The 20,847-nt window shown below is 49.3% G+C and overlaps 1 protein-coding gene across 2 annotated transcripts; it reads right to left on the bottom strand.

Annotated features, from left to right (window-relative positions):
• Window positions 1-10,322: 10,322 nt before the first annotated feature.
• On the bottom strand, window positions 10,323-20,847 carry TRAPPC3 (trafficking protein particle complex subunit 3). Of its 2 annotated transcripts, none has more exons than XM_005665219.4 (5): window positions 20,696-20,847; window positions 13,792-13,889; window positions 13,446-13,545; window positions 11,807-11,989; window positions 10,323-11,060 (listed from the first exon to the last, which is right to left on the bottom strand). In XM_005665219.4, exons 1-5 carry the CDS (start codon window positions 20,735-20,737, stop codon window positions 10,941-10,943), a joined length of 543 nt encoding a protein of 180 aa, XP_005665276.1. In that variant the 5' UTR covers window positions 20,738-20,847; the 3' UTR covers window positions 10,323-10,940. The 2 variants fall into 2 exon arrangements, with proteins under 2 accessions (XP_005665276.1, XP_084820005.1); XM_084963879.1 differs by having other exon boundaries at window positions 13,792-15,398; window positions 19,129-20,847.

The raw sequence follows: 20,847 nt of genomic DNA on the forward strand, positions 1-20,847 counted from the left end.
CAGCCCTTTGGGGCTAGCAATTAGGGATGGGTGGTTGGGGTGGAGGCCAGGGACAGGGGCAGGGGCAGGAGCCAGGCTGCAGAGGCCAAAGAAGCAGCTGCAGGGGAGGAAGTGGAGTGCAGTGGGAGAGTTTAGAGGGGGTTTGGGGTGAGGGTGTGTGTTTGCCTGTCTGTCTGTCTGTTCTAAGTGGGAAAGAGCCACACCCTCCACAGGTCCAGAAAAGGAGCAAGGAGGGCCTGAGACTGTCTGTCTCTGGGTCTGGGCCCACCTCCACGGCCCCCTCCCCCTTCCACCGCCTGCCCTCCCAGGGCCTCCCACTTTGCTGTCCCCCGGCCAAGGTACACACCAGCTCCGCCACTCCTCTATGGGGCCTCTCACCCTCACTCACCTCCAGAGTCTGGGAGACTGCAAAGGGTCTTTGGGTCTGGCCTCCTGGCCTGAGCTGGCTGAGAGGGACTGCACGGAAGCCAGGCTGGGGCACTGCCCAAGGCAGGGAAGGGGGCATGGTTGCCAGGGCACCTAAGAGGATACTGGCTGGTGTGGAGAGCTTCAGTCCTCCCCCAGAGCTGGTGTGAGAATCAGGCCCTTGATGGGGATCAGATGGGGGTGAGCATGCAGGACTCTGGAGTTCAGCTGCCTGGGTTCGAGTGCAGGCACCACCCCTCACCAGTGGCATCTTACCATCAAACCTATGGTATCTCAGTTTCCTCATCTGAAAGGCTCTCATAGGCTTGTTATGAAGATTAAATCCATTAATCCATGTCCGGCTCTTAGCTCAGAGTGTGGGTTGTTCTTGGGCAGGCAGAAGGGAGCTCAGTGAAGGGGGCGCTAGTGAAGCAAAAGCAACCAGGCAAGTGAGGCCGTGCACTGTGCTGGGGAAGGGGGCCCCAGGGCTCCATACACAGTCGGAACAGTACACACGCAGTCCGCCACACAATCTCACCCCTGATTCTCCTGACTCACCCCTTAAACGTTCCTGAGGCCGGGTTCTCCTGGTGGAGCAGCGGGTTAAGGATCTGGTATTGTCACTGCTGTGGCTCAAATTCGATCCCTGGCCCCAGAACTTCTGCATGCTGCAGTCATGGCAAAATTAAAAAAAAAAAAAAAAAAAAAAAAAAAAGGCTTTAGGAGTTCCTGCTGTGGTGCAACAGGATTGGCTGTGTCTCTGCAGCACCAAGTCGCAGGTTCCATCCCTGGCCCAGCACAGTGGGTTAAAGGAACCAGCACTGCCACAGCTGCAGCATAGGTCGAAACAGCAGCTCAGATCTGATTCGTGGCCCTGGAACTTCATATGCTTCGGGGTGGCCAAAAACAAAAAACAAAAAACAAAACTGTCCTGTGGCCCTTCTCTTGGTTCTGTAGGGCACATAGGTCCCCAGCCGTTTCTTAGTCCCCACCCCTGCAGGGGGGAGGGCTCCAGCTCCTTCTCCTTTTAACCAGCCCTAGGAGGTCAAGTCTGAGCCCTGTCCTGTTGTCCTCTGGCCCCTGGTGTTCATGGACCCCCGAGGTGGGCCTCAGCTACCCATCCCCCAACAGAGGCTGCAATAATCTTGCCATGACCCTGACACAGCCACCTCCTGTTCTACCAGCTCTTTGCCAAGCAAACTTCGAGAGAGGAAATGAGTATCCTGGCCCCAGAGGTCACAGACTTTCCCACGAAGGCTCACCTCTGGACTAGGCCAGGCCAGACTCCCAGCCATGTTCCCCATCCCACCTGCCAGGGGCGTCCATCCTTGGTCTGTCTCTGGTGGTGACTAGATATCAATGGGTCGGCTCTGCCTGTGGCCACCAGCTGTGTGGCCTTGGACAAGTTGCTATCCCTCTCTGGGTTTCATTTTCCTCAGCCACAGGAATCAGAGGCTGGCCAGAGAGGATTGGAGAAGTATTCTGGGCCTGAGCAGGGGTATGAAATGGGGTGGGTGGTTAAACTGAACCAGACGAGGCATGTAACCTGCTTAGCACAGCCCCTGGCAGAGCCGATGCTGGCACTCGCCTGATGGTTCAGAGCATGGGCTGAGGAGTCAAGCAGACATGGGTTTGGATCCCATTTCAGCCTCTCTAAAACTGTGGGCAAGTGACCTCATTTCTCTAAACCTCAAATTCCTCCTCTTTAAGTGGAGGATAATGATAGTCCCTAAAGACAAGAGCTAACCCTCCCAGGGCTCTTACTCCATGCCAGGCACTCTTCTGAGCACTTCATATGGATTAACTCACCTCATACAAACCCTTTGAGATTTATGAGTATTGTCCCCAGTTTGTAGACGGGAAAACTGAGGTACAGATGGTTAACTGACTCACGCATGGCCACATAGGCAGGAAGTGGGTGAGCTGGGAATTGACTCCAAACTGGGTTAGTTCCCCAGTCTTCCCCATTCCCACGGTGCTATAGGGCCTCTTAGAAGAGACAGTGAATATAAAGGGCTAAACGCAAGCCTGGCACCCAATAAATGTTAGCAAGTGTTATTACTGTTACCATGGTTCTCCCATTCCTTGTAAATTTCTATCTTGATCTGTCAATTAAAAAAACTCAAGAGTTCCTTTCGTGGCTCAGCAATAACGAACCCAGCTAGTATCCATGAGGACGCGGGCTCGATCCCCAGCCTCACTCAGTGGATTAAGGATCCGGCATTGCCATAAGCTGCGGCATAGGTTGCAGACACGGCTTGGATTATGAGTTGCTGTGGCTGTGGCGTAGGCCGGCAGCTGCAGCTTCAATTCAGCCCTTAGACTGGGAAGTTTCATATGCGCGGGGGCAGCCCCAAAACACACACACACACACACACACACACACACACACACACAAAGGAAAAAAAACTCTCTGAGAGTTCCTGCTGTGGTGCGATGGGATCAGTGGCATCCTGGGAGTGCTGGGGACGTGGGTTTGATCCCCAGCCCTGCACAGTGGGTTGAGGATCCGGCCTTGCCAAAGTTGTAGGCTTGGGTAGCAACAGAAGCTGAGTTCTGATTTCTGGCCCGGAAACTCCATGTGCCATGGGGTGGCCAAAAAAACCCTCTGGGTACCCGCTGTCCCAGTTTGGAACCTGGGGAGGGTCTGGGTGGAACCTTCCTCTCACCACCCCTTCTATCCGTCTGGCAGGCTGAGGGGAGGGAGGAATGTTTGCACCCATGTGTGGCCTGGGGTGTGCAAGTAATCTGGGGAGGGGGTGTGGTGTTGGTAAATCCCTACTCCATCAGGGCCTTGTAATTCAGCACACCCCTGGCCCCACCCCCAACTTTCCATATCTGCTAGGGAACTGGATGGTTGGTTCTAAGATTCCTGGGAAGTCCTTTTCTCTGTCTAGCCTTCTTTCCTTCTTTTCAGTTGCCAGAGGTCTTTCTTACAGAGCTAGGGAAATGAAGTCCCCTCCTGCAGCCCCACCATTCTTCTCACTTCCACCCCAGGGGATCGCTCAGCCCCATCTTCAAAAATCCCAGTAATGCCATGGAAATTAAAGTTACCTTAAATATTCTAATCTTATAACAATTTTGCTTCAATCAACATCTAAATGTGACCACATGTGCCCAGACCACCCAGTGGCCTAGTTGGTGGTTTGTGGTGGGGGTGAGCTCCTAGACAGATGGCTCCGGCCTGACCTGGTGCTGGGCGGGAGGGGCTGCCTGGGAGAGAGGCCTGGAGGTTGAGGAGTGCCTCCCTCTGCTTCCTCCTGGCCTGCCCACACTGCGCAATCCTCCCTCTTCCTCGCTTTCCCTCCTGCAGCCAGGGAAGCAGGCAGGCCGTGGGTGGAGTCTCCTACTACTCACCCCTGAACAGCTGGGCTCCGGGAGGGCTGGGGGCTAGTGTTACACAAAGGCCAGGGGAGTTGGGGGCTGGCTTCGTGGGCATGCAGCTCCGAAGGGCTTGGTTTAGTGCTCTCCTGGGTCATCTTGAAATTCAAATAGGGAGTTCCCATTGTGGCGCAGCAGAAACAAATCATCTAATATCCATGAGGATGCGGGTTCAATCCGTGGCCTCACTCAGTGGGTCAGGGATCCGGCATTGCCATGAGCTGTGGTGTGGTTTGCAGATGCTACTCAGATCGTATGTTGCTGTGCCTGTGGTGTAGACCAGCAGCTGTAGCTCTGTTTCAATCCCTACCCTGGGAACTTCCATATGCCATGGGTATGGCCGCTAAAAGCAAAAAGAGAAAGAAAGAAAGAAAGAAAGAAGGAAAGGAGGGAGGGAGGGAAGGAAGGAAGGAAGGAAGGGGGGGGAAATTCACAATACTTTTTGAACCAGGAGCTTTACATTTTCATTTTGCACTGAGCCCCATAAATTAGGTAGCTGGTACCAGTGAAAGTCCCCACTGCCAACTCACCCCTCTCTCCATGGGCCCTCCTCACTCCATTCTTACACTCAGTCAACAGTGAATGAAAACTTGGAGTTCCCGTCGTGGCGCAGTGGTTAACGAATCCGACTAGGAACCATGAGGTTGCGGGTTTGGTCCCTGCCCTTACTCAGTGGGTTAACGATCCGGTGTTGCCGTGAGCTGTGGTGTAGGTTGTAGACGCGGCTCGGATCCCGAGTTGCTGTGGCTCTGGCGTAGGCCAGTGGCTACAGCTCCGATTCGACCCCTAGCCTGGGAACCTCCATATGCCGCGGGAGCGGCCCAAAGAAATAGCAAAAAGACAAAAAAAAAAGAAAACTTAATGAGCACCTGCTTTGTGCTGAAAGTAGTGCTAGATGCTTGGGGATACAACAATGAACAAGAGAGGCCGGACCCTGATTTTGCAAAATTACCATCTGCACACACTCAGACACTCACATATCCACACACAGCAATTATGCAAGATAATTCCCCTGTCATGTTCATGGTAACTGCCAATTAGGGAACACACAGCCTATGCCAGAAAATATACATATTTCGTTTTGTTTTATATTCAACACAGTGACCAAGGTAGGCATTATTATCCCCATTTTCCAGATGAAAAAAACTGAGGCTCAGAGTTCAAATTCTTTGTCCAGTGTCACATAACCAATAGGTGGCAGAGCTGGGACTTGCCCCTGGCTCTCATTTTCTTTTTCTTTTCTTTTTCTTTTTTCTTTTTTTTTTTTTTTTTTTTTTTTTGTCTTTTTGCCATTTCCTGGGCCGCTCCTGCGGCATATGGAGGTTCCCAAACTAGGGGTTGAATCGGAGCTGTAGCTGCCAGCCTACACCACAGCCACAGCAACTCGGGATCAAGATGCGTCTGCCACCTACACCACAGCTCACGGCAACACCGGATCCTTAACCTACTGAGCGAGGCCAGGGATCGAACCCACAACCTCATGGTTCCTAGTCAGATTCATTAACCACTGAGCCACGATGGGAACTCCCCCTGGCTCTAATTTTCAACCTCCCCACTACCACACAGGGCTTCAGCTGCTTCCTCATGGGTAGAGGCTCCCAGCATCTCCATGTCCCCAGGCCCCAGCTCAGGGCTACACTTCTGTTAAATGAAAGAATTCACATATAGACACGCTCCCCAAGGAACACAAGAAGGAGTTCCAATTGTGGCTCAGCAGGTTAAGATCCTGACTAGTATCCATCCATGAGGATGTAGGTTGTATCCCTGGCCTCGCTCAGTAGGTTAAGGATCGGGCATTGCTACAGGCTGCAGCTTGGATCTGGCGTTGCTGTGGCTATGGTGCAGGCTGGCAGCTGCAGCTCCAATTTGAGCCTTAGCCTGGGAACTTCCATATGCCCCAGGAGTGGCCCTAAAAAGAAAAAAAAAAAAGAAGGAACACAAAGAAACCATCACACACTGAAACACAAAAACATACATATGCGGGAGTTCCCATTGTGGCGCAGTGGTTAACGAATCCGACTAGGAACCATGAGGTTGCAGGTTCGGTCCCTGCCCTTGCTCAGTGGGTTAACGATCCGGCGTTGCCGTGAGCTGTGGTGTAGGTTGCAGACGCGGCTCGGATCCCGCGTTGCTGTGGCTCTGGCGTAGGCTGGCAGCTACAGCTCCGATTGGACCCCTAGCCTGGGAACCTCCATATGCCGCAGGAGCGGCCCAAAGAAATAGCAAAAAGACAAAAACAAACAAACAAACAAAAAACATACATATGCAACACAAGTGTCCAGTACTGGACTATCTTGGTTCAAGTCCTAGATCTACCGTGTACTAGCTGTGTATCTGTTTTCTTATCTGCAAAATAGGAATAGTAAGGAGTTCCCTTGTCATGCAGGGGGTTAAGGAAACAGCATTATCAGTGCAGTGGCTTGGATGGCTGCTGTAGCATGCGTTCCAGCCCTGGCCTAGGGAACTTCTGCATACCACAGGCAGATGTGGCCAAAAAAAAAAAAAAAAAGGAATAGCAATAAGGTTGACATGAATGCTAAACAAGGAATACCTGTGAAGTGCTTGGACTAGCGCTGGCACACAGTCACTCTGAAAAGAAATAAATGTAGCTGCTGCTATGAATAGCATTTGTCTGCACTCACTCGCACATGCTGTCATGCTCACCATACCATCTTCCTGGCCCTCCTCTAGCCTGGCTCAGTCCTAGATGCCCTCATGGCTGCCAGTCCAGGCCCCCAGAGCCAGGAGGGAAAAACAACTGCTTCTCTCAGCATCTTCCTGGACTAGACCCGTGTGGCCGGGGATGAGGCTGCTGCTCCTCACCAGCCCTGGGTCCATCAGAGAAGGGTTCCTGGAGGAAGCCTCTAGCCAAGCAGGTTCAAAGAGCCAGGCTGAGGCAGGAGGGTGCTGCCCTGCTCTTGGCTCCCTCCATTATTCCTTACAACACCCACCCCCTCAACCTCTGCTTCGGTGCTCCCTCTCCACCCCCTTCCCCACAGTAAAACTTTCCTCTCCTCCTGCCAGAAGTGTAAATGGCCCCCAAGAATGCGCTGCATCCCACAGCTCCCCTGGCCGTGGCCAGCAGCTGTCCTGGGGTCAGGCCTGGCCCTACATCAAAGGCTGGGGATTGGTAACAGCGAGGGCTCCTCGCCTGCCGCCACCCCCTACTCCCCTCCCACCGGTCCTTTGGCTTCCAGGGAACAGCACATGGTAGCACTTAAGCTCCAGGAGAAGGGGGAGGATGCTTTTTCTGCACTAAACCCCCCCATCCCCGCCACCATCCACAATGAACTACTTGTTAGGAGACTATTTTAATTTTACCTAATGCAATTTCTGCTTCTGGGCCTCTGTTGCCACCTCTTTCTCAGACCTGGATGCCCAGTACAAAGGGAGGAGCAGCCAGTCCACCAGAGGAAGGTATAACCTGAATATGGAAATGTCACTGGTGGGAGTCTGGGGCAGGAACAGGACTCTCTTACATCAGGGGGACAGGGTTGGTGCTCTGGTATTGACTCAGGAAGTAAGGGGGGCTGGTTAGAGGGGGCTCAGAGCTAGCTCGTCTGACTCAGGAGGCCAGCATGAGTTTGGGGTGTGTATGGAAGCCAGAGACTCCTTAGCCATGTGCTTCTTCCAGTGTCCTGGGTTTGGTAGGCAGGCCCTTAGCCAGGTAGCCATGCAAGCTTTGTTTTCAATCCCATTGTGACTAGAGGAAGGGGGCACTTTCAGGCTCTGACCAGTCTCTGGGATTTGCTCCATCAGGTGCATCTTCTGGCAAATTCTGAAAACCAGGGATCTAATAGTGACTGAGGCAGTACAGTGGTGATCTTGAGACCCCTGGTGGCCAAAGGCTGCAGAGCAAGGCCTTTCCTTAGCGCTCAGCCCAGCCAGTGCCAGGCTCAAAGGCCACCAGCATGGACTCCTCCAGCCTCTCAGGCTCTTTAGCCAGCCCCTCCCTTTAGCCAGGAAAACCTGTGCCATTTTGCTGGGAGGGTGTGCCAGTACATGGGGAATGGCCGGGAGTTCCCATGGTGGCTCAGTAGGAGAAGAACCCAACCAGTATCCATGAGGATGTGGGTTCGACCCCTGGCCTCACTCAGTGGGTTAAGAATCTGGCATTGCTGCAAGCTGCAGTGTAGTTCCCAGACAGGGCTCAGATCCCACGTTGCTATGGCTGTAGTGTGGGCCAGAAGCTGCATCTCTGATTTGTTCCCAGCCTGGGAACTTCTATATGCTGCTGGTGTGGCCCTAGGAAAAAAACAAAGCCCGTAGCCTGGGAGCTTCCATATGCCACTGGTGTGGCCCTAAAAAGACAATAAATAAATAAATAAATAAATAAATAAAAATAAATAAATGAATAAAATAAAATAAAGAATGAGGGGAGTTCCCATTGTGGCTCAGCAGTAACGATGCCAATGAATAAGTGTGAGCACACAGGTTTGATCCCTGACCTTGCTCAGTGGGTTAAGGATCTGGTGTTGCCCTGAGCTGCGGTGTAGGTCGCAGACACAGTTTGGATCCTGAGTTGCAGTGGCTGTGGCAGAGGTTGGCGGCTACAGCTCCGATTCAACCCCCTAGCCTGTGAAGTTCCATAGACCATAGGTACAGCCCTAAAAAGATGACAAAAAAAAAAAAAAAAAAAAAAGAGAATGGAGAATGGCCTAGCTGGGGCAAAGGGGGTCCCCTCCCAGCCTGTCATAGTAAATCCAAGGGAAGTGGCATCTAGAGTTAATTAATTTTGGGAGGCGGGGGGGACCGGCTGCTGGGTGGCTGGGACTTGCATGTTCTGCTCATCTGGAAGAGTGGATGAGTGATGTTCCAAATAGCTCAGCGTCCTCAGCCCTTTCCTTCCCTTAGCCCCTGGGTGCACATCACACAACTGTGGGAGAACTCACTAAAGGGGCTTTATTTCCACAGCTTGCCGACCCTGTAATGTTCTTTCCCAAGTTAAATTCTGGGAAAGGCAACACCCAAGACCTCGCACCATACAAACAGCTGCTGGAAAGGGGGTTGTGGCCCTGGGAGGAGAGAAGGGCGAGGCCCCCCCCCGCCCCCCCCCCCCCGGAGAAGGAAAGGGTGGTGCAGCTCACTTTCCTTGGCAGGGTCCAGACACCACACAACGCTTTCCACATCTGGGCCTCAGCCTTCGTTCTCTTAGTCTCTCCTTCACTCATACTCTGGTGTGACTAGACCACAGCCCTAGGCTGAGTGCTATGGATGGAGTTGACCAAAATGAGATGCTTGTGCTGGGTCCCTAACTTGTAGAGGGTAGAAGCTCAGAGAAGGGTGGGCTCCTAGAGTGAGCATGAGCTGCCACATACTTGGAGGCACGACCCGAAAGTGACTTTTCCGCGGCCGTTTAACCCAGCTAGAGGAGGGAGGTCTTGTGCAAATGACCTCTTCCTGGTGTCTCTGAACCCTGATCCTAACCTTTATTACCCAGATACACTTCAAGCACAATGCGCCCCTCATCTCAGGCCCATCTACTAACCTTGGGGGAGGCCTGGGGGCTATCCCCCACCCTGCTGCCCCACAACCTGAGTATCTGGACCACAAGGCCCTAGACTGTCCCCAAGAACAGAGCTATCAAATATGACTTGACAACTTCTGATCCTTCCCTTTAAAAGATATCCTAGGGAGTTCCCTGGCTGCCTAGTGGTTAAGGACTAGGGTTGTCACTGCTGTGGCTCAGGCTGTGGCAAAAAAAAAACAAAAAACAAAAAACAAAAAAACTATCCTAAGTTCTGCGAAACTGAGAGTGAGAGAGGGAGCTGCAGGCCTGCTCCCCGCCGCCCCCACAGCGCCAACCGAATCGCAGTTAAGAACATGGGCTTCTCCACTCACTAGCTGTGACTTTGGATGTGTGGCACCCACCTCCCTTCAAAAATGGAATTATTGGAGTTCCCATTGTGGCTCAGTGGGTTACAAACCGGTCTAGTATCCATGAGGATGTGGGTTCAATCCCTGGCCTTGCTTAGTGGGTCAAGGATCCAGTGTTGCCATGAGCTGTGGTGTAGGTCACAGACACAGCTCCGATCCCGAGTTGCTTTGGCTGTGGTATAGGCCAGCAGCTACAGCTCCGATTCAACCCCAAGCCTGGGAACCTCTATATGCCATAGGTTCAGCCCTAAAAACCAAGAAAAAAAAATTTTCTAAAAAAAGGAATTATTGTGAACTAGATAATGCATACAAAGTGTTTGCTACAATAATGACACATGGCAAGCACTCAATAAATGGCACCCTAACACCAGAGTTTACATGGTCTTTCTAGCCAAATCTGCCAAATTGGTAGCCAAGCCCCAAGGGAGTCCATTTTAGGTATATCTGGGGTAACAGTCTGCTTCTAAATTTTGCTATACAGTAGACCCCAAATGACTGAAGGGGCCTCCTTTGCTCCCAGGTTTCCCAGCCTCTCTGATCTACAGAAGAAGCCATTCCTAGACCAGGTAAAATCAAGACCGGGCCCAAGAATTTAGCAGCTCTCCTCACCCCACCGTGACGAAATTCTCAGGGCTGAGCAGAAAGCACACAGGACATGATTGGGATTTCACTCAACAATAAGTCTTTATTGAAGAACTTGTAAGAAAAAAGGATAGACCCTCTGTAAAAAGAGGAGATGTCACCTCCAAACAGCGGGGAGGAATGAGACCTGGGTGGCTTCCCGGAAGTCAGTGTTTCTGGCAGGCCTGGCTCCCCTCTCCCTGCGAGCACTAGAATGTCTCACATGACAGCCAGCAATTCCTACCCACCCATCCCAGTGACCCTGGACTCCCTAGGCCATTTACCAATGGCTTTCTGAAGACCCGGGGATACATGTGCTAGGCTTGCCTCTTAATGGGGTCAAAGTGGGTTCTGCTTCGGAAAATTCAAACAGGAATGTAAAATGGTTTGAGCTCTTTCTAGTCCAACCAAAGATGACTACCTCCAGCCCCTCTGAAGGGAAAGGGAGCAAAGAATTTCCCTCCTGAATGTGCACACTTGTAGGGTGAATGGACTATACCACAGTCTGCTCTATTAGCATGAAGAATGGAGACAAGGTTAGAAGAATATATCACATCCGTGTTAAAGAGTCACTGAATCCTAGAGGGCAGAGGGAGCACTGAGGCTTTCTGACTCCAAGTGCTCCTGCTGGCTCCCCTGAAGTCCTGAAGTCCTGGTCATTCCTCTCCAGCTGGGAGGTTGTCCTCAATCCGCCTGATGAACCTCATCCGGATTTCTGTCACACCATCTCCTTTCAGGGTGTCCTGGACAAATTTGGCCTCCACAGCCATCTGGACCTGGGGGACAGTGTGAAAATGAAGGGACGGGGAGTTCCCTTCATGGCTCAGGGGTTAACAAATCTGACTAGTATACATGAGGACGCAGGTTCTATCCCCAGCCTTGCTCAGTAGATTAAGGATCTGGCATTGCCATGAGCTGTGGTGTAGGTCGCAGATGAGGCTTGGACCTGGCGTTGCTGTGACTGTGGTGTAGGTCAGTGGCTACAGCTGATTCGACCACTAGCCTGGGAACTTCCATATGCTGAGGGTGCAGCCCTAAAAAGGAAAAAAAGAAAAGAAAAGAAAGAAAATGAAGGGGCGGCTGCCTAGCCATAGTCTCTAGGGAACCACTCTAGATGGAGCTATAACTGACTCATCCACAGCAGCCTCAACAAGGGGGCTGGTTTCCTACGAGGACAAGACTGCCAGTTCCTGTGCAGAAGGCAGTGGTCCCAATCCAACAGAAGAGACTCCGCCAAGAACACTTACAAACAAAACTGTCACCAAATAACCCAATCTGGAAATGGATGCCCCGGGCTTTGGGGCCTGGCAGCACCACCTCCAGCCTGGCATGGAGAATCAACACCACGTAGAGATTTCCAACTTGGATCCTATGTTAGGCAGGTTCACCATCTCAGGCAGTCAAGCACTAGGGTGAGCTAAAAGCCCTTCTTTTCATTCTCACATTCATTCATTCATTCATTCATTCACGCGTTTATTAAATCCCAACTACATTTCAGGTGTCTCAGAAGAGCTGCACTCACCATCTCCAAGGCGCCTCGTAACACCCCGCACAAGAGATTGGAATAAATGAGGGATGAGTGGTTATCAGGAAGTTCCACAAAGTCCACCAAGGGATTATTTTCCAAAATGAGGGAGAATTCGTCACCAGCTGGGCTCCAATTGGTGATGCTTGGAGTGATGCCCAAATACATCTTGAACGCCACCTGTCATGAGACACACGATGGCTCTATGGGAAGGGCAGGAGGGGCTGTACCATAGGGAGGGTGATGGGAACAGCAAGGGGAAGGGAATGGCTTGCGGGGGGGCAGAAATGTGGCTTCTGCAGGACATTGAAGTTTTAGGTGTTCAGGGCCAAAAGGAAAAGCTCCTGTGCACAAGGGCACACCCCTCTCCTTCGAGCTATGGCACATCTAGGCAATAACTCGCTGACCACCTGCACTTCTTAGTGGAAGGAAACACTGATCTTTGACAGGACTGGCTGCCCTGAAGCAGCATCTAAGCACAGAGCGCTCCCAACACACTTCCCTGTCCTCTCTCTCTGCTGTCTGATACCACGAGGCTACAGGTGTTTTATCATTTGTTATTAATCTTATAATATATAACACTAATATAATTAATGTCAAATTTACTATCTACACACTACAATAAGTGCACGCATTTTATCTAAATGCCAATGTTCACTTTTTTCATTTACTCCTTAAAACAATCCTATGAGGTAGCTCTTATTTCCTTCATTTTAAAGATGAGGTAACTGGTAATTTAAAAAGTTAAAAATAGGAGTTCCCGTCGTGGGCTTAGTGGTTAGCAAATCTGACTAGGAACCATGAGGTTACAGGTTTGGTCCCTGACCTTGCTCAGGGGGTTGGGGATTTGGTGTTGCCGTGAGCTGTGGTGTAGGTCACAGACTCGGCTCGGATCCCACGTTGCTGTGGCTGTGGTGTAGGCCAGGGGCTGCAGCTCCAATTGGACCTCTAGCCTGGGAACCTCCATATGCCATGGGAGCAGCCCTAGAAAAGGCAAAAAGACAGAAAAAAAAAAAAGTTAAAAATAACTTACCTATGGTCTATTAAGTAGAAACCAGAATTTATTTTTTATTTATTTGCTTTTTAGGGCCACACCACAGCACATGGAGGTTCCCAGGCTAGGGTTCAAATCAGAGCTACAGCTGCCAGCCTATACCAGAGCCACAGCAACATCAGATCTGAGCTGTGTCTGCGACCTACACCGCAGCTCACGGCAATGCTCAATCCTTAACCCACCGAGAGAGGCCGGGGATCGAACCTGCAACTTCCTGGTTCCTAGTCAGATTCGTTTCTGCTGCACCATGTCAGGCATTCCTTTCTTTCTTTCTTTCTTTTTTTTTTTTTTTAAAGCCAGGTTTGTCTATATCCTAAACCCCCATGCTATTCTGTTACATCTGTTCAGCTGAAAAAATCTGGCTTTGATTTCACTGAGGCTTCAATCCACTGGGATGACCCCAACCATTCTTCCCTTTTTCATAATCTGTGTTATTCCCAAAGCACCAGGAAGGTTTCTTTGGCCCAAACAGCTGCCTAGCTATTCTTCTGAAACACTAAGGGCCTCTCTAAGGGAGGGAGTGATAAGCAGTGCCTCCCAATGACAATCCTTCAGCAGGGTCAGGTGGCCCAGGATAATGACCTTGGCAATGACATCTGCAGTTTCCCGAAAGTCATGGCACCTCCCGACATTTGACCGTGCCAAGAAATCTTCAATCAGTCGGACTCCAATGTTATAGCCCCTGGGAAAGAAACGAGAGAACAGATTGTATTATGGGGTCTGAATGTCTTAGGTCTGAACATAAGACTGTTGGTGGTAAAGGGAAAATGAGGACAATCCCAAAACATCGCAATAAATAAGCAGTGGAAACTGGACCCAAAGTGTTGGTTACGAGACAGAGGACCCTGTTCTGTGCTCTAAGGGACCAAGGAGATTCGCTGCGCTCAGGAGTCCCATTTCTGTCTCTCCCACAGAGGAGCTCACTCACATTTTGTCCAGCTGTTTATTCACATCTTCGTCATTTTCATAGTCCTTGCACAGCTGGGTGACCAGAGCCCCATAGGTCAGGGTGAAGAGCTCAGAGCTCTAAAAGAGATTCAAAAGGCAGTCAGGACCAAACCACAGAGGAGCGGTCTGGTGAGAGTCTGGATCGGCCTCAACACAACTGTCAGAATTCAAAGGAAGGTTACCTGTGTCTGGTGGAAAAGACCATCATCCTCTGTGGAGGAGCCAAAGGAATTGGCTCCCGAGGTTAACGTGACAGGGCTGCAACCAGACCCACCACAAAACAGGCTGTAAAAGGCACCTCATGCACTGAGCAGTCATCCTCCCACTGACCCAGGACCCCACCAGAGCTGCAAGCCTAAGCTGGGGCCACCAGAATCTGGTGTGGGAGAAACAGTTATTTATCAGCTACTGTGAAAGACTGACCCGAGGCAGCGGTTTACAAATGAGACTTTGTATGGTACCAGGTGTCAGCCATGGCTTCCCCACAAATGTCTAGAGTGTCCTGGCCTAGACTTAGCCTTAGACTGCACTCCCAAGGCCCCACTCAGGCCAGCGCATTTCTCCAGGAAGGAAGCCCCAGACGAAGTCCGTTACACTCGTGATAACCCCTCCAAGTCACCAACATGGGAAAAAATAATGTTCCTTTTGTGTGTGTGTGTGTGTGTGTGACACAATTTTATTAGAAATTAGTGTTGTTTGTTTCCATCTCCTATGCTGAGCAACAGAGAATTGTAGTTACCTGATAAAGAAGTTCTTTCTTGCCAGAACATGTGCCATCTGTCAGGCAGACCAAAAAATAATGTTTCTCCTGATACACAGTGAATACAATCTTTTGTGTACCTGGAACACAATACTGACCTGGACTGGCTTCTATTACAACCATGGTTAAAATCACAGAAACTCTCAGATGACGAAGCCTGTCACCCACATACCAAAAAAACAGAGCTGTGGAAGGTGAAAGGAATGGCAAACACATCCTACAGAATGAAAGGAGCAGGTCTGGGGAAAGGCATTATCGGAGTTAAACAAAATGGGAAACATGGTAGCAACATATTTGGATCATACAGAAATAAGGCTGAAAAATCAAGACGGCCATCCATCCAGTCCTTTCCGAATGGAGGCTTGCCAGACTTGGAGCAGAGTACCTTTCTATATGCAAACCTTCTGGGAAAGAAAGTACAACTAAGGCTAAGGCCCAGGCTCCAGTGCTCACCCAGTGCTCAGCACCTCATCCCCACTGCCTGCTGATGAGGTCACTGCAAGAATAATAATGTGAACACCTTTTACTTACATGCTGCATACTATTTTTCATCATCTCATTTTCCATTCCACAATAACTCTGTAAAGCAGAAAGGGCAGGAACTAATCTCATTTTAGAGATGAGGAACCTGAGACTCAGAATGGTTCAGTAATTTGCTCAAGGACAGACAGTAATTCAAGGGGAAAAAAAACTAGGAGTTTCTAAGCTGATGTTCATTCTGTCCACTGTTCCCCACAACTATAATATGAATAACCAGGAGTTTCCATCCTGGATCAGTGGAAACGAATCCGACTTGTATCCATGAGAATGCAGGTTCGATCCCTGGCCTCGCTCAGTGGGTTAAGGATCCGGCATTGCCGTGAACTGTGGTGTAGTTCCCAGACATGGCTCAGATCTGGCGTTGCTGTGGCTGCAGTATAGGCCCACAGCTATGGCTCCAATTTGCCCCTTAGCCTGGGAACTTCCATATGCGGCAGGTGTGGTCCTAAAAACAAAAATAATGGTAATAATAGTAATAATAATATGGATAACCATCCCCCCCAAAAAACAGCAAACAAACAAAAGGGAGCTGCACTAAGGAGTTAAAAAGAGCCAGTTTTAGAATAAGGAAGCTCTGTGAATTCAACTTAAACAGATCAGGGTATCTCCAAGAGACCATTTACCAAATACGGCAATTAAGGAGACGCCATAAAGGAGGAGAATGATTTGTTGTTGTTGTTGTTAAGTTAAGGGTTTGGCACTGGAATGGCTCAGGCATGAATGGATGGAGACAATCCAGCAGTAACCAGTCTATAAAGCTGGCACCACTGCATTAAATCAGGAGAGCTTTCCTTCCATTATTAATGAGCTGAGCTGGATGAAGACTCCAAGAGCCTCAGCCCACCACCATGTCCAGTAACATGCATATCTTGATGTTTCCAAGCACTTTATACATGCAGCAGCAACCTCCAACTTGCCAATAAGAAAAATCAAGGTCACAGAATCATTATGCCTGGGATTTTGTTTTTTGTTCATTTTTTTCTTTTTACGGCCACACCCACAGCACATGGAGGCTAGGGGTCAAATCGGAGCTGCAGCTGCCGGCCACAGCCACGTAGGATCTGAGCTGCATCTGTGATCCATACTGCAGCTTGCAGCAATGCGGGGTCCTTAACCTATTGAATGAGGCCAGGGATTGAACCCGCATCCTCATGGATACTAGTCAGGTTCTTAACCCGATGAGCCACTACAGAAACTCCTGCCTGGGGTTTTGGAATGGGATCCCTGACTGAGGCTCTCTACACCATCTCTTAATTTGCAAGTCTGTCTCCATCTTCAGTTATGAACCAAGACCATTTGGAATAGTGCATGACAGCATGACATAAATATACAACTTAAAGATCTTCAGACCTAAAAACAGGAGTGAGCTGTGGTATAGGAAAAAAATCATTCAACGTTTACTGTGTACCAGGGACTACCTAACAGGAGGGAAACAGATAGTAAACTAAATAAATAAAATAAATCATTTGTCAGATAGTGATAAGTGCTATGGAGGAAAATAAGCATAAAAAGAGATTAAAGGGTATTTATATTCACCTATGTGTGTGTGTGTGTGCAGAGGTCAATTTTTTTTTTTTTTTCCTTTTTCAGCCACACACACAGCATATGGAAGTTCCTGGGCCAGGGATCGAATCCAAGCTGTTGCTGTGACCTATGCCACAGCTGCGGCAACACTGGATCCTTAATTCACTGTGCAGGGACGGATATCAAACATGAGCCGCCACAGACACCCTCAGATCCTTAATCCACTACACCACAGCAGGAACTCTCAGGGGCCAATTTTAATAGGGCAGTCAGAGAAGGCCTCCTTAAGATGATATTTGCGCGAAGACCTGAAGGAAGTAAGACCAAGCTATCAAGACATCTAGGTGAAAAAATTCAAGGTAGCAAGTTGATTCCCTGAAATGGGATTATGTCTGGTGTGTGTGAGAAACAGCTAGGAGACCAGCGCGATTAGAAGAAGAAGTCAGAGGGGTTCCCATCGTGGCACAGAGGAAACGAATTGGACTAGGAACCATGAGGTTGCAGGTTCGATCCCTGGCCTCGCTCAGTGGATTAACGATCCAGCATTGCTGTGAGCTGTGGTGTAGGTCGCAGACGTGGCTCAGATCTGGTATGGCTGCGTCTGTGGTGTAGGCCGGCAGTTACAGCTCTGATTAGACCCCTAGCCTGAGAACCTCCATATGCCACAGGTGAGGCTCTAAAAAGACAAAAAAAAAAAAAAAAGAAGAAGAAGAGGAAGTCAGAGAAGTAACAATAGGTTTCAGAGTCTGAACTTATAACTTAAAGTTCCATGGGACCTTAAGGGTCAGCCAATTCAATCAATCCAGTGTATTCACAGAACATAAGCACCACATTCTTCCTCCCAACAGAAACATGAATCTCTTCTGCAAGACATCTACTTTCAGACTGCTTGAATTCTGTTTAATAATAGTGATCATTAACATTTATAAAATTTTCAGAGTGTCTTTACAGAGCTACTCATTGATCTTCATAAGAGCCATGAGAGGTTAACAGAACAAACGTTATTTATCTCCATTTTTACAGATGTCAGGTTAAGTAACTGAGACCCAGTCTTATCATCAAGCATTGTCCTGAAAAAGTTTTGTTCTCGGAGTTCCTGTTGTGGCGCAGTGGTTAACGAATCTGACTAGGAACCATGAGGTTGCGGGTTTGATCCCTGGCCCCGCTCAGTGGGTTAAGGATCTGGCGTTGCCATGAGCTGTGGTGTAGGTCGCAGACATGGCTCGGATCCCAAGTTGCTGTGGCTCTGGTGTAGGCTGGTGGCTACAGCTCCGATTAGACCTCTAGCCTGGGAACCTCCATATGCCGTAGGAAGTGGCCCTAGAAAAGGCAAAAAGAAAAAAAAAAAAAAAAAAAAAAGGTTTTGTTCTCCTAAGCCACTGCTTAATCTCCCTGAATATCAGCTTTTCCCATCTGCACAATGGGACTATTACCTGCCCTTCAGGGTTACTGTGAGATTCCAGTAAGATGATGTGTGTAGAGTGCCTATTGCACAGAACATACTCAAGAAGGAGATGTTCGTTCTGTTCTTAAACCGGTTTTCTGGTACCAAAAAGCACACTGAACTAGTTCAAAGAGGGAGATTCTGAATCACTATAAAGAACTCTAAAACAATTATTAAGGCATAAAGAAAGGGTTTATAGGCAGAAGACCTGATTCTGAGTCTGGACTTGTCACTTGCTAGCTGTGAGACTTTAGCTAAGTCACTTCGCGTGGCTAAACCATAATCATCTCAAACAAAAACAGTAACAGTGAAATCTAACATGCCAATCACAGGGTTGACTGGGAAGGTCTCATGAGATAATAGACTAAAAGATGCTTGGCAGTCCAAGAAACCACAGGAGTGGTTTCATACTGACAAAGCCAATATGAAATCCAAGTACTTCAGGCACAACTTGAGCAGATTAAGTTAAGCCAAACTCTACACTCAGGTGGGCACTTGATGGTTTTCAGGGGGCTTTGTAGTTACTGTGCAAAGATAAACCTCTAAACTCCTTAAGGGGCTTATCTTCGGAGCTACGGCTCCAAGAGTCACAGTTACTATTTTTGTCAACACAAGTAATCCAGTGTGACTGCCCCCCCAGCAGCTAGGGAAGGAAGGTCAGTATCAGGACTGAATCCATCCCTCTTGTCACTCTTCAGCCTCCTGTCATGGAGACTCTGAGTACAGCTGCTCAAGTAGTCACTCGCCTAAACTCTGGAGAATAGAGCTGCAGCACACAGGAGGGCAGGCCAGAGTGTCTGTGGGATTCAAGAACTGAACACCATACAGACACACAAATGTTAATATCTTTACTAATAAGGGTGCTTGTGTGGTGATCATTTTGAGGTGTACAGTAATATCCAATCACTGTGTTGTGCACATGGAACTAACACAGTGTTGTAGATAAACTATACTTCAATTTTTAAAAAAAAATATACTGGAGTTCCCATCGTGGCTCAGCGGATATGAATCTGACCAGTATCCATGAGGATGCAGGTTCGATCCCTGGCCTCGCTCAGTAGGTTAAGGATCTGGCATTGCTGTGATCTGTGGCGCAGGTCACAGAGGTGGCTTGGATCTGGCGTAGCTGTGGCTGTGGTGTAGGCTGGCAGCTGTAGCTCCAATTGGACCCCTAGCCTGGCAACTTCCACATGTCGTGGGTATGGCCCTAAAAAGAAAAATAAATAAAATTTTTTTAAAAAAAGGATATTTGCTAGCTGATATTTACTGTCGGTTGTGTTCTTAGGTGCACTATCACACTGCTAGCTTTACACACGATACTTCAATTAACCCTCAAAACAAACCTTATTATAAAGATACTATTATTACCTTTTTATTTTTTAAAAATGTTTTAAATATTAAATTTTTATTTTTTGGTCATGTCTGCAGCATGCAAAAGTTCCTGTGCCAGGGACTAAATGCCAGCCACAGTAGTGACAATATTGGGTTCTTAACTCACTGAGCCACCAGGGAACTCCCCAAAACAGTAATTCTTAACCTGTGTCCATAGAGTATCTTCAGGGGGCCCACAGATGCCTCCCAAAATGTAAGTAAATGTCTATGTGTATGTGTGTCTACTTACTATTTCTGGGGAGAAGGTCCATAACTATCACCAACTTCTCAAAAGGGGTCTGAGAGAGAAAAAGTTAAGTACAGTACTACACCAGAGTAACAAGGCTGCCTGCTGCCCATTTTTCGTGGCTGTTCCTGATATATGATGCAAAGGTGTGAGGGAAGTTTAGACATGTGTCAACAAAGGGCCCCTGATCTGCCCTGTATGCAACCTTCAGTAACTCAGTTAAATCGGAAAGCAAAGAGAACTGGGCAATTCTGGATGAACTAAGAAAATGCCAAAGAAAAGGAACACGCATCAAAAAGTCCCCTTAGTTTGAAGAAAAAAGTCATCTACCTTACTTCCCAGGCCCAGCCCCCATCTGCAGCCAAACTTTATGGAACTATATTCCCAGGACAAGAAAGAAGCCAGAGAAGAGTACCACTGACTGCCTACTTTGACCCACCCCTTACTCTTCCTTTCTGGCAAAACCAGAATGTGAGCATCTCTTGCAATGCCCACGGCATAGTGTGAGAGATATTATGGTCTGAAGCATGAGCTTTGGGGTCAGAGAGACATGGGTTCAAATTCCAACTCTTCCTAGCGGTAAATTTGGGCAAGTTATGTAACCTCTCTGAGCCCCAAAACGGTGAGAATTACTTTGCGGATTAAATGAGATAATGGATATAAAGTGCTTGGCCCAGTGCCTAATTAACAGAAGAGCGCAACAGTGGGAATTACTGCTATTACCGTCGTCGCTGTTGATCCCGTACTCAGGCCTCGGGGGAGGGGTCTCTGAGCTACTCCAGAGGCCCTCCAACCCGCCTCAGGCCCACGACGCGCCCCGAGCGATTCTCCACTCTCGACCCATCTAGCAGCCTCCTCCTCCTTCGTTCCACCGGAATCACTCCCTCCCAGCGCTCGGAGAAGGCGCTTTACCAGTTGGGCCCTGCGCCCTGCGCCGGGCCCCTTCCCCAGAACGCCCCCATTCCGCCCCGCCCGCCGAGATCACACGCTCCGGTTACCATTTTCTTGCTCTCGGTGCCACGATTCGCCTGCCTCGACATGGTGCCGGCCGCCTACCCCGCCTCGCCACAGACCCACCCGGCGACCCCTCCTAAAACCTCTGGACCCAGTTAGCGACCCCACAGCGTCGGGGATTGACGGGTGCCGCCTC

This window comes from Sus scrofa, chromosome 6 (assembly GCF_054392235.1).
Source record: "Sus scrofa isolate SSC_HxYL_T2T_F1_AM1 chromosome 6, Sscrofa_HxYL_maternal_Yorkshire_Landrace_v2.0, whole genome shotgun sequence".
NCBI lineage: Eukaryota > Metazoa > Chordata > Mammalia > Artiodactyla > Suidae > Sus > Sus scrofa.